The sequence below is a fragment of the Puma concolor genome, chromosome D1, assembly GCF_028749965.1.
Source record: "Puma concolor isolate L17-30 chromosome D1, mPumCon1.1.hap2, whole genome shotgun sequence".
Classification (NCBI taxonomy): Eukaryota; Metazoa; Chordata; class Mammalia; order Carnivora; family Felidae; genus Puma; species Puma concolor.
In genome coordinates this window covers 49,087,607-49,113,846 of record NC_141676.1, presented here as the reverse complement: position 1 = coordinate 49,113,846, position 26,240 = coordinate 49,087,607, and the positions used below count along the sequence as shown (strand labels likewise).

At 36.7% G+C, this 26,240-nt stretch overlaps 2 protein-coding genes across 4 annotated transcripts in view; one reads left to right on the top strand and one right to left on the bottom strand.

Moving 5' to 3' along the window:
- The window catches only part of SBF2 (SET binding factor 2), a 490,797-nt gene that overhangs the window by 424,281 nt on the left and 40,276 nt on the right, over positions 1 to 26,240 (bottom strand). The gene's annotated exons all lie outside the window — the stretch shown is intronic.
- On the top strand, positions 22,759 to 23,253 carry LOC147576662 (10 kDa heat shock protein, mitochondrial-like). The gene is given in 2 exon segments (XM_086678003.1): positions 22,759 to 23,007; positions 23,010 to 23,253. Coding segments are annotated over 2 exon segments (306 nt in total). The 5' UTR covers positions 22,759 to 22,832; the 3' UTR covers positions 23,141 to 23,253.

Genomic DNA, 26,240 nt, shown 5'->3' with positions numbered 1-26,240 from the left:
AAGAAAGAAAATTTATCTTAGGAAAAAGCTAACATTTAAATTTGTAAGCAAACTAATGTCTAAATGAGTAGTCTAAAAGTCACAACAGATAGTTCAGGAGTTAAAGATAGGTACAACTTACTCTAATTTCTTAGATTCTTCCATAGTAAGCAATCAGCAGACACTATACTTTTGATAATTCAAAAAACTTAAGTTTAATACCATTATGTAAATAAATTAGATTAAGAATATTAACATAGCAAACATATCAGGAAGTAAAGGGAGAAGTTAGTTATTAAGTTTACTAAATTGCCCATTTTCCATATTGGAGAACCAATCGATGCTATCTAAATTTATTCAATATATTCATTCCTCCATTATGTGTCCACCAACAAAACAAAAACAAAACAAAACTAAAAGACATTTCAGTTTAAGAAAACAGGAATGAGAGTGGGCATGGTAAAAGAGACTTTTCACTTTATATTCTTCTATTTCCTAAATGTTTTCTTTACAAAAAAAAAACAAGGGGCACTACATGGCTCAATCGGTTAAGCGTCAGACTCTTGATATCAGCTCAAGTCATGATCTCGCAGTTCGTAAGATCGAACCCCACATCAGGCTCTGCGCTGACAGCACGGAGCCTGCTTGGGATTCTCTCTTTTTCACTCTCTCTCTCTTTCTCACTCTCTCTCTCTCTCTCTCTGCCTTTACCCTGCTCAGCACTTTCTCTCTCAAAATAAATATTTTAAAAACTTTTTAATTAAAAAAACAGCTAACAATAAGTTATTAATACATATGAGAAAAAATTAGTAAAATTCGTGATTATATACTTAAAATAACAAGCAAATGAAACAACTACTGACAAGTTTATATGGTTTCTTCTATTTATAAATTTTTTTTTTTAACATTTATTTATTTTTGAGACAGAGAGAGACAGAGCATGAATGGGGGAGGGTCAGAGAGAGGGAGACACAGAATCTGAAACAGGCTCCAGGCTCTGAGCTTTCAGCACAGAGCCTGACACGAGGCTCGAACCCACGGACCGTGAGATCATGACCTGAGCCGAAGTCGGCCGCTTAACTGACTGAGCCACCCAGGCGCCCCTCTTCTATTTATAACTCTGAAAGTAACATCACTGTAAAACAACAAAATGCTCACTGCTACAAGTCAGAAACAGTGATGCCTCTACCAGAGGCCAACATATATCACTGCTTCCTGATAATATTTATAAGGGGAAAAAACTGAGCCAAGAGAGATGTTACTGTATTTTATAATATTCTCTAAGAGTAAAGATAACTGGTAATCATTCCAGACTTCTCCTTATCCTTTAACACAACACACACAACAAATCTGTTACCAAAACCCACTGTTTCTTCTCCTAAGTTCTCACTTGAATTCATTCCCTCCTCTTTACTACCACTCTCTTAGCTTTCATAATTTCTTGCCTTAATTTGTATCCATACCCCCAATTTTCCCCCTTCTGTGCACAAATGCCAAAATAATCATTATAAAACATGTAAATTTGATGATGTCACATCCACATTTAAAACATGTCAATGGCCTCCCACTGCCTATAAAGTCCAAAGTCCTTGGCATGACATTCAAGGCCTTCAAGATCTGGCTCCAGCCCAATCTCACTGGCTTTGTATTTTGCCACATCCTTATATTACTCCATAACTGAGGCCATACCAAAACCACCTGCAATTCTTCTAAAAGTTATTCATTTTAGGCCCCCACATATTTACCTATGCTCTTTCTTCTTCCTAGGAAGTCACTTATTCCATTTTTCAACTAGAACACCCTGATTTCTTATAGATACAACACAGAAATCCTATCCTCTAAAAAGCCTTCTGTGTCTCCTCTCCTCACTACCGGATCAGGTTAGGGTTCCCTTTCTCTGTGCTCTTCCTAGTATCCTGTTTATGCCTCTATCATGTCTCCTTTCACTTATTTTCTGTTTACCTGATTATCTTCTCCATTAGAATTTTAAGATCTCCATTTTAAGATCAGGAAGTGTGACTTTTCTCTTTGAATCAGGAAATTTATAAAAACAATATTCAAAATGGCAATGACTTAACTAATTAATTAGCACATGATATGTCCAAAAGCTGATATCTACAGTAGGGAACTTAATACTGAAAGGACTTTCCCAATACAAAAAGGAACAAGGCAAAGTTCAGCTTCTGGTACAGCTAGGTAAGCACCTACCAGATCAATCCTCACACAAATAACTATAAATTGTAAACAAAATACAAAAGTCAACTACCTAAAGACACTGAAGAGTGACCAAAAGAAGGCAAATACTGGAGGCAAGTCAATAGCTGGAAGAGAGTAGTATTGGGTAAATTTCTCATTTAGAGCTTTTTCCTAAGGGCAGGTCCAGTTAGCACCACAGGGGGTACCTAAAACTTCATATAAAAACTTCACAACCTCATCGTCTTCAAGAACTAGAGCACAGAGTTCAGGGAGACCACAGATGTTGAAAAGAGGAATCTCAGAAAGAAGACAGCTAGAGAAGGAAAAACATAAAATCCAGGTACAAACTCTACAATTTTCTGGCTCACTTCTGAAGCACATATGCAAGGAGTAAACTGTAAGAAGCCTAACTAAGGATAAAAGAACTGAATTAAGACTACCACCCAAGAGACAGAGCTTAGAATTTGAGTCCAATCAGGTTAATGAATTGCCTGCTAAACACATGTATCAATACTTTTTGAAGGAATATAACAGAATTCAGAGACCCCACAACTTCATATTCACAATGTCCAGGATGCAATCCAAAATTCTTTGACAGACAAAAAAAATCCAGAAAGGAGGACTAAGTACATATTGCTCATATGTTAAAATTAGTAGATAAAGACTTTCAAGCAAGTATTAGGACTCTGCTCAATGATACAGAAATATATAAAAACATAACAAATAAAAAGAAACCTTAATAGAGCAATGGAAACTTTAAAAATAACCAAATAGAAATCTTAGCCTGAAAAATAAAATATCTAAAATTTAAAAATCAATGGATGGGCTTAACAGCAAATGAACATGAATGAGTAAAAAAATTCAATGCCCTTGAAAATAGACCAATAAAATTATGGAATCTGGACAAACAGAAAGGAAAAAAAAAGATTCGGGGGGGGGGGGCGGAAAGGGTAACAACAAAAACAACAAAAGGAACAAAGCCTTAGGCCAGCAGACCTGCACACAAAATGCTAAAACAATTTCTTTGGGCTGACGAAAAATGATACTAAAGGGAAACTCAGATTTTCAGAAAGAATAAAGAGCATTGGGAATGTCTCGAAATATATTCATTAATTCAACAAATACTTAATAAGTACCTAGGATAAACAATGTCTTTTAAGCAACAAATGTGTTTCATTAACCTTGTAAGTAGATCATTTTGAGGGTGCCTGGATGGCTCCGTCAGTTAAGCATCTGACTTTGGCTCAGGTCATGATTTCATGGGTTCGTGAGTTCGAGCCCCACACTGGGCTCTCTACTGTCAGTGTGGAGCCCACTTTGGATCTTCTGTCCCCCTCTCTCTCTGACCCTCCCCAACTTGCGCGTGTGCACGTGCTCTCTCAAAATAAACATTAGAATAAAGCATTTTTATTAATTTATTCCATATTTTCAGGGATGTTTTATCAGTTCTCTACATTCCAGCCATAAGTCTCTATACATTTTCCTACAGACTGAACGTTCGTACTTCACAAAATTCATGGTTCAAATCCTAACCCCCAATGTGATTGGTATTAGGAGGTGAACCTTTGAGAGGTGATTAGGTCATGGGGATGGAGCACTCATGAAGAGTTACTGCCCTTATAAAAGAGACAACAGAGAGCTCCTTTGGCCCTTCTGACTTGTGAGCACACAGCAAGAAGATGGCTGTCTATAAACAAGGAAGCAAGTCCTCATCAGACATTGAATCTGCCAGCACCTTGATTTTGAACTTTCTAGACTTCATAATGATAAGAAACAAATGACTGCCATTTATAAGCTTCCCAGTCTATGGTATTTTTGTTATAGGAAACCAAATGGACTAAAACACCTCTCCTAAATTGTGTATTTGAAAGTCTTGTTCATTTTATGAAACCAAGAATACAAATAAAAAGTAACATGGTAGGCACACACTGCTTTACTTACTGACTGTAAAACCTAACAAGTTAGAAATATGGACATCAATTATGTTTCCTCTCTGTCCCATGTCCAGTTCCTCAATATGTCCTGTCATCTCTGTCTCCTAAATATATCTTGAATCCATCCAATCTTTATTGACTCTACTCAAGACATCATGATTTCTTACCTAGATTACTATTTCCCATCTCCCCATACATTATTCACACAACAGACAAAAATTGGATCATCTCAGGGTGCCTGGGTGGCCCAGTGGGTTAACAGTCTGACTCTTGGTTTATGCTCAGGTCATGATCTCACAGTTCATGGGATCCAGCTCCACATTGGGCTCTGTGCTGACAGTGCAGAGGCTGCTTGGGATTCTCTCTCCCACTCTCTCCCTGTCCCTCCCCCACTAACACACGTGCACATGCTCTCTCTCAAAATAAATGAATAAACATTTTTAAAAAATTGGATCATGTCACTGTTCCTAACTGCCTACTCACTGCACTTTGAATAAAAATCCCTTGCACTATGAATAAAAAATAAATTACTTACTAAGCTTACAAGATGTGTGTGATCAGGCCCCTACTTCTACAACCTCATAAAACCCAGTCTAGTCTCAACTTCACCCATTATATTTCAACTATAGAGTCCCTCTTCTCAATTCCTTGAACATGCCAAGATGTTTTATACCTAAAGTTCTTTTTACAGACTGTTTCCTCAAACTGCCTTAATTCTCCTACCCTGTCCATCCTCTAGTACAGTGGACTGAATGATTCCCCCACAAATTCATTCGTTGAAATCCTAACCCACAATGTGATAGCATTGGAGGTAGGGATAGATAGGAGCCAGGGTTTTCAGAAGGTCATGAAGGTAGAGTATTCACAAATGGGATTAATGTCCTTATAAAGAAATTGCCAGAAAGCTCTCTTGCCCTGTTTGCACCATGTGAGGATACAACAAGAAGATGGCAATCTGCAACTTAGAAGAAGGCCTCACCCCAGAACCCAACAATGCTGACTTCCTAATCTCAGACTTACTGCCCCCAAAACAGTGAGACATAAATTTCTGTTGTTTATAAGCCATCCAGCCTGTGGCCTGAACTAAGACACCTAGCTATTCTCACAGCAGACTCCTTCTAATCCTTTACATGTTTGTTTCTATGTCACTGCTTCAGAGTGCTTATCCTGACCATCTTGTCAAAAGTTGGTCTCCTCATTATTCTCTAATGTTCCACTATTTTTCCCTTTATAACACCTGTCATGAATTCTAAGTATGGTGTTTTTGTTTTCTTTTGCTTTTTTATTCTCTGAGACCCCTATAAGACTATAAATCTATGAAAATAAAGACTATGTCTGCACGATTTACCAGGATGCCCAGTAGCCAATGCAACAAAAATACTGAGAGTGCTTAATAATTTTTATTAATCTTATTAAGTAAAAACCAAAAATAGTCTTAAATAGTCACACACCTCAAATACTGTTTCATTTTTAATGGTTTATTTGACATCTCAGTTTACCATACCGGGAGTAGGAAGGTGTGAGGAGACTGACTTGACAAATGTTCATGCAAAAATTTTAGTAAAAATAAAGAGAACATAAAATATTTCTTTTACTGTCCCTGAGAATCTGTGTTACTCAGAATTACTTAAGTTATATAAATAAAAAACAAAAACAAAAACAAATCACTGGCAATCTTCTAATCTGACCCACATCAGAAGTAGGTCTTAAAATACAACTTGAGAATATTATCGAAAATATTTAACTATTTCAATTAACAGAAATAAAAACATTCCTACTTGCATTAAAAAAAGACTTGAATGGAACATTAATTCTACCTGAAACATGAAAAGGATCTTTTAAACAGACACAGCATTTTGAAAACTCAATTTCCTATCAAGAAAGCAGTTGTCTAAGTGGTATAAGAATGTTCTTTAAAAAATAGTAAACATCTAGGGGTGCCTGGGTGGCTTGGTCGGTTAAGCGTCCGACTTCGGCTCAGGTCATGATCTCACGGTCCGTGAGTTCGAGCCCCGCGTCAGGCTCTGTGCTGACAGCTCAGAGCCTGGAGCCTGTTTCAGATTCTGTGCCTCCCTCTCTCTCTGCCCCTCCCCTGTTCATGCTCTGTCTCTCTCTGTCTCAAAAATAAATAAATGTTAAAAAAAAAAAATTAAAAAAAAAAAAATAAAAATAAAAATAAAAATAAATAAAAAATAGTAAACATCTAAATCCTAGACAAAGAGTACTCTCTGTCTCTAAAAACTAGTTGTAGAGGCTGTATTTGTGCTATTAAAAATAGAAGTTTATTTCCTAATGATTATTCTATATTTATTTCCTTTATTATCTCTACAGGAGAACAAGATGATAATGATGACATCAGTTTTTTTAAAAAGTGAGAGAGAGCTGTTTTTTGCTTTTGTTTTTGTTTGCTTTCATTTCTTTAATTGTATTAACAGCAATCTTCAATTCATCCATTCTGGCATGGCATGGAAGTTCTTAAAATAACATTCTGTGCAGTCTTCTTCAAACTATCCCAAGGGAAACTATTTTTACTAGTACCCAGGAACATTGCATCATTCTAGTCTCAAACATTTGTAGCAGTTGTAGTAAATTAAAATATGATGCCATTTATTATCTATCAGATAGGCAAAAGTTAAACTGATAATACCAAGAGCTGATAATGGGATTTAAAACAAAAACAAAAAACAGCAGTCATATACCTTACTGGTAGAAGAGTAAATTGATCAAATTTAGAGGTCAATTAGTAATATGTTTCAGAAATTTTTTAAATGTGCATGTTTTTAAAACAACATTTTCATTCCAAAAATTTTATTCAACAGAAATAAGTACTCAGGTGACATACATAAGCCTATTTACTACAACACTGTTGGGTAACACTAAAAAAATTTAAATTACTTCTGTATCATTTGGATATCTGAAATGGGTAATAGGTTAAGTGAATTATAATACAGTCACATATCACAGTCCAGTCATAATAAGCACAATCCATTTTTTCAAGTAACAGTATATAACTATTCAAAATAACATATACCTTTATTTATTCGTACAGAAAGATATCCAAAACACAGTAAATGGGGGTAAAACTCACAAAACAGCATGATAGTATGAGCCAATATTTAAGAAACAAAACATATTTTGTGTGTACAGATCACACGCATTTTTAAGCAGTACATAAACCAAACTATTAACAAAATTACAACTTTTTATTGTCTGTTTTTTTTAAATATGAAATTTATTGTCAAATTGGTTTCCATACAACACCCAGTGCTCATCCCAACAGGTGCCCTCCTCAATACCACTTACCCACTCTCCCTTCCCTCCCATCCCCCCCCCCCATCAAACCTCAGTTTTTTTCTCAGTTTTTAAAAGTCTCTTATGTTTTGGCTCCCTCTCTCTCTAACCTTTTTTTTTTTTCTCCTTCCCCTTTCCCTCCCCACCATGGTCTTCTGTTAAGTTTCTCAGGATCCACAGAGGAATGAAAACATATGGTTATCTGTCTTTCTCTGTATAACTTATTTCACTTAGCATCACACTCTCCAGTTCCGTCCACATTGCTACAAAAGGCCATATTTCATTCTTTCTCATTGCCAAGTAGTATTCCATTGTGTATATAAACCACAATTTCTTTATCCATTCGTCAGTTGATGGACATTTAGGCTCTTTCCATAATTTGGCTATTGTTGAAAGTGCTGCTATAAACATTGGGGTACAAGTGCCCCTATGTATCAGCACTCCTGTATCCCTTGGGTAAATTCCTAGCAGTGGTATTGCTGGGTCATAGGGTAGGTCTATTTTCAATTTTTTGAGGAACCTCCACACTGTTTTCCAGAGCGGCTGCACCAGTTTGCATGCCCACCAACAGTGCAAGAGGGTTCCCGTTTCTTCACATCCTCGCCAGCAGCTATAGTCTCCTGATTCGTTCATTTTGGCCACTCTGATTAATGTGAGGTGGTATCTGAGTGTGGTTTTGATTTGTATTTCCCTGATGAGGAGCGACGTTCAGCATCTTTTCATGTGCCTGTTGGCCATCTGGATGTCTTCTTTAGAGAAGTGTCTATTCATGTTTTCTGCCCATTTCTTCACTGGATTATTTGTTTTTCGGGTGTGGAGTTTGGTGAGTTCTTTATAGATTTTGGATACTAGCCCTTTGTCTGGTATGTCATTTGCAAATATCTTTTCCCATTCCATTGGTTGCCTTTTAGTTTTGTTGATTGTTTCCTTGTCAGTGCAGAAACTTTTTATCTTCATGAGGTCCCAATAATTCATTTTTGCTTTTAATTCCCTTGCCTTTGGGGATGTGTTGAGTAAGAAATTGCTGCGGCTGAGGTCAGAGTGGTTTTTCCCTGCTTTCTCCTCTAGGATTTTTGATGGTTTCCTGTCTCACATTCAGGTCCTTTATCCACTTTGAGTTTATATTTGTGAATGATGTAAGAAAGTGGTCTAGTTTCATTCTTCTGCATGTTGCTGTCCAGTCCTCCCAGCACCATTTGTTAAAGAGACTTTTTTCCATTGGATATTCTTTCCTGCTTTGTCAAAGATTAGTTGGCCATACTTTTGTGGATCTAATTCTGGAGTTTCTATTCTATTCCATTGGTTTATGTGTCTGTTTTTGTGCCAATACCATGCTGTCTTGATGATTACAACTTTGAAGTAGAGGCTAAAGTCTGGGATTGTGATGCCTCCGGCTTTGGTCTTCTTCTTCAAAATTACTTTGGCTATTCAGGGTCTTTTGTGGTTCCATACAAATTTTAGGATTGCTTGTTCTAGCTTCAAGAAGAATGCTGGTGCAATTTTGATTGGGATTGCATTGAATGTGTAGATAGCTTTGGGTAGTATTGATATTTTAACAATATTTATTCTTCCAATCCATGAGCATGGAATGTTTTTCCATTTCTTTATATCTTCTTCAATTTCCTTCATAAGCTTTCTATAGTTCTCAGCATACAGATCTTTTACATCTTTGGTTAGGTTTATTCCCAGGTATTTTATGCTTCTTGGTGCAATTGTGAATGGGATCAGTTTCTTTATTTGTCTTTCTGTTGCTTCATTATTAGTGTATTAGAATGAAACTGATTTCTGTACATTAATTTTGTATCCTGCAACTTTGCTGAATTCATGTATCAGTTCTAGCAGACTTTTGGTGGAGTCTATCGGATTTTCCATGTATAATATCATGTCATCTGGAAAAAGTGAAAGCTTGACTTCATCTTTGCCAATTTTGATGCCTTTGGTTTCCTTTTGTTGTCTGATTGCTGATGCCAGTACTTCCAACACTATGTTTTGTTTTTTTTTTTTTTAAAGAAGTTTGTTGTTTTTTTTTCAACGTTTATTTATTTTTGGGACAGAGAGAGAGACAGAGCATGAACGGGGGAGGGGCAGAGAGAGAGGGAGACACAGAATCGGAAACAGGCTCCAGGCTCTGAGCCATCAGCCCAGAGCCCGATGCGGGGCTCGAACTCACGGACCGCGAGATCGTGACCTGGCTGAAGTCGGACGCTTAACCGACTGCACCACCCAGGCGCCCCCCAACACTATGTTAAACAACAGCGGTGAGAGTGGACATCCCTGTCGTCTTCCTAATCTCAGGGAGAAAGCTCTCAGTTTTTCCTGAGGATTGAGGATGATATTAGCTGTGGGCTTCTCATAAATGGCCTTTATGATGTTTAAGTATGTTCCTTCTATCCCAACTTTCTCGAGGGTTTTTATTAAGAATGCTGAATTTTGTCAAATGCTTTTTCTGCATCGATTGGCAGGATCATATAGTTCTTATCTTTTCTTTCATTAATGTGATGTATCACATCGATTGATTTGCAAATGTTGAACCAGCCCTGCAGCCCAGGAATGAATCCCACTTCATCATGGTGAATAATTCTTTTTATATGCTGTTGAATTTGATTTGCTAGTATCTTACTGAGAATTTTTGCATCCATATTCATCAGGGATATTGGCCTGTAGTTCTGTTTTTTTGCTGGGTCTCTGTCTGGTTTGGGAATCAAAGTAATGCTGGCTTCATAGAATGAGTCAGGAAGTTTTCCTTCCCTATTTTTTGGAACAGCCTAAGAAGGATAGGTATTATCTCTGCTTTAAACGTCTGGTAGAATTCCCCTGGGAAGGTATCTGGTCCTGGACTCTTATTTGTTGGGAGATTTTTGATAACTGATTCCATTTCTTTCCTGGTTATGGGTCTGTTCAAGTTTTCTATTTCTTCCTGTTTGAGTTTTGGAAGTGTGTGGGTGCTTAGGAATTTGTCCATTTCTTCCAGGTTGTCCTCTTTGTTGGCATATGTTTGTTGGCATATTTAAGTATGTTCCTTCTATCTCGACTTTCTCGAGGAGGGGAGGCACAGAGAGAAAGGAGAAAGAGAATTCTAAGCAGGATCTGCACTGTTAGTGCAGAGCCCAATGTGGGGCTCAAACTCAGAAATGGTGAGATCATGGCCTGACCCAAAATCAAGAGTCAGATGCTCAATGGACTGAGTCACCCAGCTCCCCCTCCCCAAGAAGATCTGTTATTTAAAAAAAACTTTTTTAATGTTTATTTATTTTTGAGAGAGAGACAGACAGACAGAGCATGCGGGGCGGGGAGAGAGAGAGGGAGACACAGAATCCAAAGCAGGCTCCAGGCTCTAAGCTGTCAGCACAGAGCTCACCACAGGGTTCAAACGCACAAACTGTGAGATCATGACCTGACCTGAAGTTGGATGCTTAACTAAGCCACCCAGACGCCCCCATATGGTATTTTTTTTAAGATTTTATTTTAAAGTAACCTCTATACCCAATGCAGAGCTCGAAATCAAAACCCCAAGATCAAGAGTCACACACTCCACCTACTGGGCCAGCTAGGCACCCCTCTATGGTATTTCTATTTTATTATTATTATTTTTTTAAATTTACATCCAAGTTAGTTAGCACATAGTGCAATAATGATTTCAGGAGTAAAATCCTGTGATTCATCCTACATATTAACACCCAGCACTCATCCCAACAAGTATCTTCCTTAATGCCCCTTACCCATTTAGCCCATCTCCCCACCCACAATCCCTCCAGCAACCCTTAGTTTGTTCTCTGTATTTAAGAGTCTCTTGTGTTTTGACCTCCTCCCTGTTTTTATATTATTTTTGCTTTGCCTCCCTTATGTTCACCTGTTTTGTATCTTAAATTCCACATGAGTTAAGTCATATCATATTTGTCTTTCTCTGACAGACTAATTTCACTTAGCATTATATACTCTAGTTCCATCCACATTGTTGTAAATGGTATGGTTTCATTATTTTTCATTGCCAAGTAATACTCCATTCTATATATATCACATCTTCTTTATCCATTCATCCATCGATGGACATTTGGGATCTTTCTGTATTTTGGCTATTGTCGACAGCATTGCTATAAACATTAGGGTGCATGTGCCCCTTCAAAACAGCACACCTGTTTCCCTTGGATAAATACCTAGTAGTACAATTGCTGGGTTGTAGAGTAGTTCCATTTTTAAGTTTTTGAGGAACCTCCGTACTGTTTTCCAGAGTGGCTGTACCAGTTTGCATTCCCACCAACAGTGCAAGAGGGTTCCTCTTTCTCCACATCCTCGCCAACATCTGTCATTACCTGAGTTGTTAATTTTAGCCATTTGACTGCTGTGAGGTGCCATCTCATTGTGGTTTTGACTTGTATTTCCCTGATGATGAGTGATGTTGAGAATTTTTTCATGTGTCTGTTAGCCATCTGGATGTCTTCTTTAGAAAAGTGCCTATTCATGTCTTTTGCCCATTTCTTCACTAGATTATGATCTTCTCCCATTCCATCGGTTGCTTTTTAGTTTTGCTGATTGTCTCCTTCACCATGCAGAAGTTTTTTATCTTGATGAGGTCCCAAGAGTTCATTTTTGCTTTCGTTTCCCTTGACTCCAGAGACATGTTGAGTAGGAAGTTGCTGCGACCAAGGTCAAAGAGGTTTTTGCCTGCTTTCTCCTTGACGATTTTGATGGCTTCCTGTCTTATGCTTAAATATTTCATCCATTTTGAGTTTATTTTTGTGTATGGTGTAAGAAACTGGCCCAGGTTCATTCTTCTGCATGTTGCTGTCCAGTTTTCCTAACACCATTTGCTGAAGAGACTGTCTTTATTCCATTGGATATTCTTTCCTGCTTTGTCAAAGACTAGTTGGCCATATGTTTGTGGGTCCATTTCGGGGTTCTCTATTCTGTTCCACTGATCTGAGTGTCTGTTTTTGTGCCAATATCATACTGTCTTGATGATTATAGCTTTATAACACATTTTGAAGTCTGGAATTTTGATGCCTCCAGCTTTGGTTTTCTTTTTCAGGATTGCTTTGGCTATTTGAGGTCTTTTGTGGTTCCATACAAATTTTAGGATTGTTTGTTCTACCTCTGTGAAGAATGCTGTTGTTATTTTGATTGGAATTGCACTGAATATGTATGATTGCTTTGGGTAGTATCAACATTTTAATATTTGTTCTTCCAATCCATGAGCATGGATTATATTTCTATTTTTTTGTATCTTCAATTTCTTTCATAAACTTTCTATAGTTTTCAGTCTACAGATTTTACACTTCTTTGGTTAGGTTTATTCCTAGGTATTTTATTGGTTTTGATGCAATTGTAAATAGGATCAACTCCTTGATTTCTCTTTTTGCTGCTTCATTATTGGTGTATAAAAATGCAACCGATTTCTGTGCATTGATTTTATACTGCAACTTTGCTGAATTCATGGATCAGTTCTAGCAGTTTTCTGGTAGAATCTTTTGGGGTTTCCACACAGAGTATCATGTCATCTGTGAAGAGTGAAAGTTTGACTTCCTCCTGGCCAATGTGGATGCTTTTTATTTCTTTGTGTTGTCTGACTGCTGAGGCTAGGACTTCCAGTGCTATGATGAATTAACAGTGGTGACAGTGGACATCCTTGTTGTGTGGTATTTCTCTTTTTAACTTTTTGAAAGACCTCCATACTTTTTCACAAATGTTAGCACCCACCAACAGTGCACAATGATTCCCTTTTCTCCATATCTTCAACATCTGTTATTTCTTGTCCTTTTGATACCAGCCATTCTGACTGGTATGAGGTGATATTTCATTGTGGTTTTGATTTGCATTTCCCTGATGATTAATGATACTGAGCATCTTTTCATGTGTCTGTTGATCATCTGTATGTCTTCTTTTAAAAAAAATGTCTATTGAGGTCCTCTGCCCATTTTTAATTGGATTTTTTGTTTTTTTGGTGTTGAGTTGTATAAATTTTTTGTGTATTTTTTTGATACTAAACTTTATTGGATATATTATTTGCAAATATCTCCCTCCATTCACTACCTTGCCTTTTTTTTTTTTTTTTTATTTTTTTTCAACGTTTATTTATTTTTTTGGGACAGAGAGAGACAGAGCATGAATGGGGGAGGGGCAGAGAGAGAGGGAGACACAGAATCGGAAACAGGCTCCAGGCTCTGAGCCATCAGCCCAGAGCCTGACGCGGGGCTCGAACTCACGGACCGCGAGATCGTGACCTGGCTGAAGTCGGACGCTTAACCGACTGCGCCACCCAGGCGCCCCTACCTTGCCTTTTTGTTTTGTTGATGGTTTCCTTTGCTATACAAAAGCTTTTTATTTTGGTGTAATCCAATAGCGTATTGTCACTTTTGTTTGTCTTGACTGAGGAGACTGATCCATAAATATGTTGCTAAGGCCAATGTCCAAAAGAATATTGCTTATGTTTTCTTTTTGGAGTTTTATAGTTTCAGGTCTCACATTTAGGTCTTTAATCCATTTTGAGTTTATTTTTATGTAAGGTGTAAGAAAGTGGTCCAGTTTGATTCTTTTGCATGTAGCTGTCCAGTTTTCCCAATGCCATTTATTGAAGAGACTATCTTTTCCCCATTGTATAGTTTTACCTCATTTATCATAGATTAATTTACCATACATGTATGGGTTTACTTCTGAGCTCTCTATCTTGTTCCAATGATCTATGTTTCTATTTTTGCACCAGTACCGTACTGTTTTAATTACTATAGCTTTGTAGTATAACTTGAAATCTGGAATGATACCTCCAGTTTTGTTCTTCATTCTCAAGACTGTTTTGTATATTTGATGTCTTTCATAGTTCCATGCAAATTTTAGTATTATTTTTTCTCATTCTGTGAAAAATGCTATTGGCATTTTGATAGGGATTGCACTGAATCTGTAGGTTGCTTTGGGTAGTATATTTTAAGAATATTATCTGAACCCAAAAAGATGGTATATCTTTCTATTACTTTGTGTTATCTTCAATTTTGTTCATCAGTGTCTTACAGGTTTCAGAGTATAGGTCTTTCACCTCCTTAATTAAATATATTCCTATGTATTTTACTATTTATGGTGCAACTGTAAGTGGGAGTGTTTTCTCTTTCATTATTTCATTATTAGTGTATAGAGATGCAACAAATATCTTGTATTAATCTTGTATCCACAACTTTACTTAATTCATTTATCAGTTCTAATAGTTTTTCCATGAAGTCTTTAGGGTTTTCTACATTAAGTATCATGTCATCTGCAAATAATGAGTTTTACTTCTTCCTTACCAGTCTGGATGTGTTTTCTTTCTTTTTCTTGTCTAATTGCTGCAGTCACGACTTCCAGTACTAGGCTGAATAAAAGTGGTGAGAGGTCATCCTTGTCTTGTCCCTGATCTTAGACTAGAAGCTTTCAGTTTTTCACCCTTGAGATATGTTCCCTCTAAAACCCACTTTGTTGTAAGCTGTTATCATGAACAAATACTGTATTTTGTCAAATGCTTTTTCTGCATCTATTGAAATAAGCGTATGGTTTTTCCTCTTGTTAATGTGAAGTATTGGATTAATTTGTGAATACTGAACCACCCACTGTACCTCTGGAATAAATTCCACTTGATCATGAATGAATTTTTAAATGTATCCATGAATTTGGTTTGTTAATAATTTTTTGAGGATTTTTGCATCTGTGTTCATCAGAAATATTGGCCTCTCTTTTTTTGTAGTGTCTTTGACCAGTTTTGCTATTAGGGTAATGCTGGCCTCATAGAATGAATTGGGAAGTTTTCCTTTCTCTTCTATTTTTTGGAACCCATTGAGGAGAACAGGTATTAAGTCATCTTTAAATGTTTGGTAGAGTTTGCCTGTAAAGCAATCTGATCCTGGACTTTCCTTTGTTGGAAGTTCTTTTATTACTGATTCAATTTCATTACTAGTAATCAATCTGTTCAGATTTTCTCTCTCTTCCTGATTCCATTTTAGAAGATTGTATGCTAGGAATTTATCCATTTATTCTAGGTTGTCCAATTTGTTGACACATAACTTTTCATAATACTCTCATAATTCTTTGTATTTCTGTGGTGTCAATTGTCATTTCTCCACCTTCAATTCTGATTTTATTTATCTTTTTTTCTTCATGAGTCTGACCAAAGGTTTACCAACTTGTCTCAAAGAAAAGATTTCTTTTCATTTATTTATTTATTTATTTATTTATTTATTTATTTATCTATCTATCTATCTATTTATCTATTTCCACTCTAATCTTTATTATTTCCTTCCCTCTACTATTTTTGAGCTCTGTTTGTTCTTTTTTCTAGCTCCTTTAGGTTGTTAGAGATTTTTTCTTTTTCTTGAGGTAGGCCTATATCACTATAAACACATTTTAGAACTGCTTTTGCTGCATCCCAAAGATTTTGAACCATTTGTTTTCATTTTCATTTGTCTCCATGTATTTTTAATTTCCTCTTTGACTTCTTTGTTGACCCATTCGCTGTTTAGCAGCATATTATTTGACCTATACATGTTTTTTTTACGATTTTCTTTTAACTGATTTCTAATTTCATGCTATTGTTGACAAAAAGATGCCTGACACAATTTCAATCTTCTTAAATTTACTGAGATTTGTTTTGTGGCCTAACATGTGATCTATCCTGAAGAATGTTGCACATGCACTTGAATGTGTATTTTGCTGTTTGGGCATAGAATGTTCTGTATATATAGATATGTTAGGTCTATTGGTCAAATGTGTCATTCAAAGCCACTGTTTTCATTAATTTTCTGTCTGGATGATGTATCCATTGATGTAAGTGAGGTGTTAAGCTCCCCTTCTATCATTGTATTACTGTCAATTTCTTCCCTTATGCCTATTTAACACTGCTTTACGAATTCAGGTGCTCCTATGTTGAGTGCATAGATATTTACAATTACTATATCCTCGTGTTTGATTGGTCCTTTTATCATTATGTAGTGTCTTTGTCTCTTGCTACAGTCTTTGTTTTAAAGTCTATTTTGTCTGACTACCCATCATCAGGGAAATATAAATCAAAACCACAATGAGATATCACCTCACACCTGTCAGAATGACTAAAATTAACAACTCAGGAAACAACAGATGTTGGTGAGGATACAGAGAAAAGGGAACACTTTTGCACTGTTGGTAGGAATGCAAACTGGTGCAGTCACTATGGAAAATATGAAGGTTCCTCAAAAAATTAAAAGCAAAATGGCCCTATGACCCAGCAATTGCACTTCTGGGTATTTATCCAAAGGATACAAAAATGCTGATTCGAAGGGGAACGTGCACCCCAATGTTTATAGCAGCACTATTGACAACAGCCAAAGTATGGAAAGAGCCCAAATGTCCACTGACTGATGAATGGATAAAGAAGATGTGGGGTGTGTGTATACATACACACACACACACACACACACACACACACACACACACACACACACACACTGAGTATTACCTGGCAATCAAAAAATGAAATCTTGCCATTTGCAACAATGTAGATGAAACTAGAGTGTATTATACTAAACAAAGTAAGTCAGTGAAACACAAATAATATGGTTTCACTCATATGTGGAATTTAAGAAACAAAACAGATGAGCATAGAGGGAGGGAAGGAAAAATAAGATAAAAACAGAGAGGGAGGCAAACCATAAGAGGCTCTTAAATCAGAACAAACTGAAAGTTGCTGGAGGGGAGTTAGTGGGGGGGGATGGGCTGAGTGACAGGAATTAAGTTGGGATGAGCACTGGGGGTTTATGTAAGTGATAAATCACTAAATTCCACTCCTGAAATAATTACTACACTATACATTAACTAACTGGGATTTAAATTAAAACCAAATAAATAAGGGGGTGCCTGGGTGGTTCAGTGGGTTGAGCATCTGACAGTTCATGAGTTCAAGCTCTGCATCAGGCTATCTGCTGTCAGCATGGAGTCTGCTTCAGATCCTCTGTCCCTCTCTCTGCACCTCTCCCACTCAAGCTCTCCCCTCTCAAAAACAAACATTTAAAAGGAAGGAAGGAAGGAAGGAAGGAAGGAAGGAAGGAAGGAAGGAAGGAAGGAAGGAAGGAAGCCTATTTTGTCTGATAAGCATTGCTTCCCTGGCCTTTTTTTCCCCCCACTTCCATTTGTATGGTATATGTTTTTCCATCCCTTTACTTTTTCATTCTGTATGTGTCTTTCAGTCTGAAATTAGTCTCTTGTAGGCAACATCTAGGTGGGTCTTTTTTTTTTATCCATTTGGTCACCCTATGTCTTTTGAGTGTAACACTAATCCATTTACATTAAAGTAATTATTTATAGGTATGTACTTACTACCATTTTATTAGTTGTTCTTTGGTTGTTTTTGTAGTTCTTCCGTATTCCTTTCTTCTTCTCTTGCTCTCTCACCTTATGGTTTTATGGCTTTCTCTAGTGTTATGCTTGGATTCCATTCTCTCTCTCTCTCTCTTTTTTTTTTTTAATTAAACTCTCCCCAAAGTAGGGCTTGAACTTGTGACTCCAAACTCACAACCCTGAGATCAAGAGTCATGCTCCACTAACTAAGCCAGCCAAGCGCCCTTCCATTCTCTTTATTTTTTGTGTATGTATTACAAGTTTTTGATTTTGGTTACCACTTGGTTAGTATATAACATCTTAAGTGCACAGTGGTCTCTATTTAGTTGACTGTCACTTACATTTGAACACATCCTAAAAGCACTAAATTATTACTCTCTTCTCCAATGTTTTATGTAGATGATGTCATATTTTACATCTTTTTATTTTGTGTATCCCTTGGGTAATTTTTGTGGACATAACTGATTTTACTACTTTTGTGTTTTAACCACCATACTGGCTTTATAAGTAATTAATTTACTACCTTTAATACAATTGCTTTTACCTGTGACATTTTTTCCTTTTGTAATTTTCTTCCTGCTTATGGCCTTTTCTTTACACTTAAAGAATTCCCTTTAACATTTCCTGAAAGGCTGATTTAGTGATGATAAATTTCTTTAACTTTTGTTTGGGAAATTCTTTATCTCTCCTTCTATTCTGAAGGATAATCTTGCTGAGCAGAGTGTTCTTGCTTCTAGGTTTTTTCCCTTTCAGCACTCTGAATATATCATGCCACTCCCTTCTGGCCTGAAAAGTTTCTGCTGAAAAATCAACTGGCAGACTTATGCAGTTTCTCTTGTATCATCCTGTAATCATCTCAGTACTTAAAACTGAATTAAGGTGATACAGAATCACTAGTGTCTCTAGTCGCCTGCTAGAAGCAACCATAAATGTTTACACTTAAACCTTAAGTTATCTCTATAACTTTTCTATTCATAACATCCAATATAAGTCAAATATGACTAGGCATAAAAGGAAAGAGTTTTTAGGTTTTTTTTGATGTTTATTTTTTATTTTTGAGAGAGAGAGAGACAGTGCGAGCAGGGAGCAGGGAAAGGGCAAAGAGACAAGGAGACAGAATCCGAAGCAGACTCTAGGCTCTGAACTGTCAAAACAGAGACCGATGTGGGGCTCAGACTCACAAACCGTGAGATTATGACCTAAGCCGAAGTCAGATGCTTAACCAATTGAGCCACCCAGGCTCAGAAAGATCTGAGAAAGATCCAGAAAGATCTTTTTTTAAAGCAACAATAGATTCCCCGACAGGGATCCAGAAAATACAGTTATCAGAAACAGACTAAAAAATATCCATGCTTTATGCCCATGCATAGACCTATATAAGAATGTTCCTTAGCACCTTTATTTATTGTAATAGCCAAAAACCAGAAACAACCGAAATGTCCTTCAATAGATAAATGGATCAACAAACTTAGATATATACATACAACAGAATACTCAGCAATAAAAAGAAACTATTTAATACACACAGCCACATGGATGAGTCTCAAAATAATTATTCAAAGTGAAAGAAGTTCCCCAAAAAGTACATACTGTACATTTCCAAAAATACAAGTAATTTGTAGCAACAGAAAGCAGATCAGTGGTTACTTAGGGACAGGGAATAGCAGGGGTGAAAGCAATAGGAAGCAAGAATTATAAAGACACATGAAGAAACTTACAGGAGTAATGATTATGATTATGTTGATTGTGGTGATGATCATACATATCAAAACTCATCACACTGCACATTTTAAAGATGTGCAGTTTATTTTGCATCAATTGTATCTCAATAAACCTGAAAAAAAAACATGCTAAATGTGTTCAAGGAAATAAAAGGCATAAGTGACAAAATCATCAAAGAACCAAATAAATAATCTAATATTGGAGCATACAATTAACCAAAATTAAGAATTCCATGGGTGGGATTAACAGCAGCTCAGAATATAGATCAAAAGAAAATATGCAGAATAAAACACAAAGAGACAAAAGGATAAAATATAACAAAAACAAAAGGAAGGGTGCAAGAGACAGAGAAGGGTATAGTGGGAAAATAAAAAATTCCAAAAGGAGGAAGAAAATGGGACAGAAGAACATGCAAAGTGATAATGGCTTAAAATTCTTAAAAAATGATTTTAATCATCATGATAGAGATACAAGAAGCCCAATGAAATTCAAGCAAATAAGTACAAAGAAAATCATACTACGTTCAAAGACAAAGACAAAGGGAAAAAATGCTTAAAGCAACTAGAGGAAGGAAACAGATTACCTTCATGGAAAAAAAATTAGACTGTCTGCTCCCTTCAATAAAAATAATAGAAACCAAAACACAACAGAAACACATCCTCAAACTGCTGAATGATAATAACTAATAGAATTCTATTCCCTGAAAAAATATCTTTCAAGCATAATGTGAAATAAACACTTTCAAACAAGAACAGAGCATTCTTAGAATTCCCACAAAGAGGGGCGCCTGGGTGGCTCAGTTGGTTAAGCATCCAACTTCAGTTCAGGTCATGATCTCACACTCCGTGAGTTCGAGCCCCGTGTCGGGCTCTGTGCGGACCGCTCGGAGCCTGGAGCCTGCTTCAGATTCTGTGTCTCCCTCTCTCTCTGCCCCTCCCCTGCTCATGCTCTGTCTCTGTCTCAAAAATAAATAAAAACATTAAAAAAAAAATTCCCACAAAGAAAATTCAGTATAATTATTTTGAGACTCTTTTATGTGATTGTGTATAACAATAGTTTGTTCCTTTTGGGGGCAACTAAGAGGCTCAGTTGCTTAAGCATCCAACTTCAGCTCAGGTCATGATCTCATGGTTCTTGGGTTTGAGCCTTGCTTCGGGCTCTCTACTGTCAGCACAGAGCCCACTTCAGATCCTCAGTCTCCCTCTCTCTCTCCCCCTCCCCTACTCGTGCATGCATGCATTCTCTCTCTCTCTCTCTCAATAATAAACATTAAAAACAAATAGAAGTTAAAAAATAAAATAAAATAAAATAAAATAAAATAAAATAAAATAAAATAAAATAAAATAAAATAAAATAAAATAAAATAGTTTGTGGGGCACCTGGGTGGCTCAGTCGGTTAAGTGTCTGACTTTTAATTTCGGCTCATCACTAGGTCATGATCTCATGTTTCATGAAATCAAGCCCCACATTGGGCTCTGTGCTGACAGTGCAGAGCCTGTTTGGGATTCTCTCTCTCTCTCTCTCTCTCTCTCTCTCTCTCTCTCTCTGCTCCTCCCCCACTCGTTCTCTCCCCCCACCCTCGAAAATAAAGTTTAAAAAAAAATTTTAATAAAAATAATAAAAATAGTTTGTTCCTTTTTATTGCTGAGTAGTATTCGACTGTATATATGGATATACCTCAATTTGTTTATACATTCATCTGATTAAAGACATTTGGCTTGCTCCTACTTTGGCACTATTACAAATAAAGTTTGCTTCAAGCAGAAGAAAATTTATGCCAGATGAAGTCTTTAGAGAAGCAGGAAGGGGGAAAAAAAAAGGAGTAACAGAAAGAATAAATTGTAAGTAAACCTAAATGAATACTGACTGTTCTACATGGCTTAAATCTTTTTTTAATCTTTTAAAATTTTATTTTATTTTGGAGTGGGGAGGGAAGGGGGTAGAGGGAGAGAGAGAAAGAATCTAAAGCATTCCCCAAGCTCAGAGCAGAGCCTGATGCAGGGCTCAATCCCACAACGCTGGGACTGTGACCTGAGCCAAAATCAAGAGTCAGATACTCAACCGACTGAGCCATCCAGGCACCCCTACAGGATTTAAATTTTAAACAAAACTAAACTATAGTAGCAGCATACAAGTCAGGAGGGATAAATGGTGTTAAAGTATTCCAAGGTCTTTGCACTAGCAGGAAGAAGATAAAAGTATATTACTAACATTTTATAACTTGGAGAACATTCAGTAGTAATCATAAAGAAATGTGAGACATTTCATTCTTAAATTCAATAAACACTTATTGAATGCCTTTTATCTGCCAGGCACAAAACTATGTGCACTATGTATGTATAGTGGTAAACAGAATAAACTACAAATAACTCAAAGTCTATCAATAGTAGAATGGATAAATGCATTGTGGTTTGTTCATAAACTGGAATACTACACAACAATAAAAAACCACAACTGCATACAACATAGATGAACCTCAAAATATAATGTTGAGTGACAGAAGAAACAAAAGAATATTTACCATATTCATATTTACTATATTCATATACATCTGAAGTACAAACACAGGCTAAAGTAATCTATGGAATTAGAAATCAGAACAGTGTATCTCTGGAGAGGAGGAAGGGTTAATGATTGGAAAAGAGCATAATTAGGGCTTCTAGGGTACTAATAATGGTCTATTTCTTAAATTGAGTGGTGTTTATATGAGTATATTCATTTTGAAGATTATTTACTGAGCTGTGCAGTTTGCATACTCTCGTGCATACATGCTGTAATTTTTTTTTAATTTTTTTTTAACGTTTATTTATTTGAGAGACAGAGCATGAACGGGGGAGGAGCAGAGAGAGAGGGAGACACAGAATCGGAAGCAGGCTCCAGGCTCTGGGCCATCAGCCCAGAGCCCGACGCGGGGCTCGAACTCACGGACCGTGAGATCATGACCTGAGCTGAAGTCGGATGCTCAACCGACTGATCCACCCAGGCACCCCAATACATGCTGTAATTTAATAAAAGCTTTTTAAAAGATGGTGCAGTCTCCATTTACCAACATGGAAAACTTTAGAACATATTCTGAGGAAATTAACTTCTGAGAAAAAGAAGAAACTACTGAATAGCAGTTTCATCCCTTTTTTATAAAAAATATGCTGCATATATATACATTATGCTCAAAAGAATTCTGGGAGGGTGCACAAGAAAATATCAGTAATAGTTATACCTGAGTGGCATAAATATGGGTGGTGTGTTTCTTCCCATACAGGTCTGTCTTTTAAATTTACAATAAACATGGAGCTTTTCCCACGTTCACGTGGCCCGGGGGTCAGACTGTGGGTCTCACTGCAGCCGCGGCAACTCCAGAGCAGAGTAGGAACTGCAGCGGCCAGAGTCATGGCAGGACAAGCGTTTAGGAAGTTTCTTCCCCTCTTTGACAGAGTTTTAGTTGAAAGGAGTGCATCTGAAACTGTAACCAAAGGAGGCATTATGCTTCCAGAAAAATCTCAAGGAAAAGTTTTGCAAGCAACAGTAGTAGCTGTTGGATCAGGCTCTAAAGGAAAGGGTGGAGAGATCAACCAGTCAGTGTGAAAGTTGGAGATAAAGTTCTTCTCCCAGAATACGGAGGCACCAAAGTAGTTCTAGATGACAAGGATTATTTCTTATTTAGAGATGGTGACATTCTTGGAAGGTATGTAGACTGAAATAAATCATTATTGAAATGGCATGAAGTGAAGCTGCCCATTCCAGTGAAGTTGTGAAATCTTTCATCATGTAAATAATTCTGTCTCTCTTTTATAATAAACTAATGGTATCCCCCAAAATTTTTTTTAATAAATTTACAATAAACATGGAAATCTTACATAATAAATATAATTGATAAGTAACTATAAAAGAACAATAGCCCTTTTATCCTCTTTATTATAAAAATAATTCTCCTTCAGGGTGCCAGGGTGGCTCAGTCAGTTAAGCGTCTGACTCTTGATTTCAGCTCAGGTCATGATCTTGTGGTTTGTGAGTTCAAGCCCTGCATTGGGCTTTGTGCTGAAAGTACAGAGTCTGCTTGGGATTCTCTCTCTCTCCCTCTCTCTGCTCTCACTCCCACTCTCAAAATAAATAAATTTTAAAAATTACAAAAAAATAAAATAAAAATAATTCTCCTTCAAACCGATGATTGCCAGAGGAAAAGCAGGTGGGGTTATGGGCAAAATGAGTGAAGAGGAGGAAGAGGTAGAGGCTTCCAGTAATGGAATTAACAGGTCATGAAAATAAAAGGTACAGTTTAGGGAATATACTCACTTGTACTGTAATAGCATTGTATGGTGACAGATGGTAGCTACACTTGTGGTGGGCACAGCATAACTATAAACTTGTTGAATCACTGCATTGTACATCTGAAACTAATGTAACATTGTATGTCAACTATATTCAAATAAAAATAAAAATAGAAAATAATTCTCCTTTAAATAAAAGATCAAAGCCAAATGGGAACAGAAATGCTCTGCTTTCGCTGACAATTTACTAACATAACACTACAGTCCAAACAGCAGGACTATTCTTTCTGTCTTTGTTGTTATTGCTATTAAAATAATTTTAAAAGCTTTTTATGGACTTAAGCATTTGTCACAAGCTTCATTCCAAGCTTTGGCCTTCTCCACACTATTTTTACACTCTGGTGTCTCTCTTTTATAGTCATCTCTATTTATATGGCTGCCCTTCCCTTTCCTATGTCCTTTCAATATCTTCATTCATCAGCCCTCGCATCTTGGGGCACCTGACTGGCTCATTTGGTAGCCTGCAACTCTTGATCTCAGGGTCGTGACTTTGGGCCCCACATTGGACATGGAGCCTACTTAAAAAAAGAAAAAGGAAAAAAAAAGATGCACTCTCATCTTATTTTACCTTCTTTTCTTCTCACAGGCAATACCCCATGATTTTTTAAGAATATTTTTTTCTTCAAAGAGCCAGAAACTAGAAGATTAAAATTTCACCAATTCTGCCATATCCAAACATCACATTCAGATGTCTCCTAGCTCTCCTGATCACTAAAAGATATAACTTTTATAGCTAACTATAAAATACTGCAAACCCTTACAATGCAGTTACCCAATATTCAACACTTTATGTGCTTCATTTTGGGGTTTTCCTAACAGTGCTTTGACCAAACCTTTAAACAGTAAAATAAAATGCACAAATATTTACCATAAAAATTTATTATTATTTAATTTTACATGTATTACATAAAATTTATAAAATGAGAAAAAAATGCACATGTCATTCTACCACTCTAATAAAACTTATTTTGGTGTACTTCCTCATTTCATCTATTTTCATTTGTTTTTTGTTTCAGAACTGTAATTACTTTGCATGCATGATTTTGGTATTTGGCTTTTTACCCCCAACTATACCATAATCATCTCTCCATGTTTCTACATGGCCCTACTATACATCATTTTTCATTATAATTGTTCCACTGTTGCTAAACATTATGGTGGTCTCCACTACTTAGCTACTATAAATAATGCTACAACAAACATCATTAGATACTAAGTTTTGCATATTTTGTACCATATTCTTAGGTTAGATTCAAAGTCTTCCTTAAGGTATCATGAAAAGGTAGTACTTGAATTAAAGGATAGAAGATTTTTGAATAGAGAGGAGAAAGAACAAACAAGGCCCTGAATCTGACCTCTGTGGTAAATACAGAATGGTTCAGTTTGGCTGATGTATTATATATCATCTATAAAGGAAAACAATAATAATAAAAATTGGAAATGTGTTCAAGAGAGATAATGAAAGAATTTTATTAAGTAGACAACAGAGTGGGGGATGCCTGGCTGGCTCAGTCAATAAAGCATGCTACTCTTGATCTTAAGGTTGTGAGTTTGAGCCCCATGTTGAATATAGAGATTAAAATCTTTAAAAAAAAAAAAAAAAGTTGACAATGGAGAGTAACTAAAGTGTTTTTCTTTTTAAAATAATATACAGGTTAATGCAACTGATATGTATTTCACAAAATTAATAAAAATCTTAAGTGATTCTGAATGTGTAAGTAGTACTTCCAAATTTTTTATCTGAAGACCTCTCTTTTGTTTTTGTTTTTGTTTTAGAGAGAGAGCGAGAGAGAGAGAGAGAGAGAGGAGGAGAGGGACAAAGGGAGAAAGAGAGAATTCCAAGCAGGCTCCAAGCCCAGTGTGGAGCCCAACATGGGGCTCAATCCCAAGACACTGGGATCATGACCTATGGGGAAATTGAGTCAGATGCTAAACCAACTGAATCAGCCAGGTGTCCCTGGAGATCTATCTTAAATCATAAAATTATAGGGCTGCCTGGATGGCTCAGTTGGCTAAGCATCTGATTTTGGCTCAGGACATGATCTCACAGTTTGTGGGTTGGAGCACTGTGTCAGGCTCTGTGCTGACAGCTCAGAGCCTGGAGCCTGCTTTGGATTCTGGGTCTCCCTCACTCTCTCTGCCCTTCCCCTGCTTGTGCTCTGTCTCTCTCTCTCTCTCTCTCAAAAAAAAAAACATTAAAAAAAATTTTAATCATAAAATTATAAACCATTCTCTGTATCAGAACTTTCGTTACCCTTCAATCTTTTTCAGAATCCCCTTCTAAAAAGTGAGTTAATTCAAGAGAATGAGAAGACAAGCCACAGACTGGGAAATAAATATCCATAAGCAATATATCTGATAAATGACTGTTACCAAAAATATGCAAAGGGGTGCCTGGATGGCTGAGTTGGCTAAGGGTCCAATTCTTGGTTTCAGCTCAGGTCATGATCTCACATGGAAGATGGAGCCC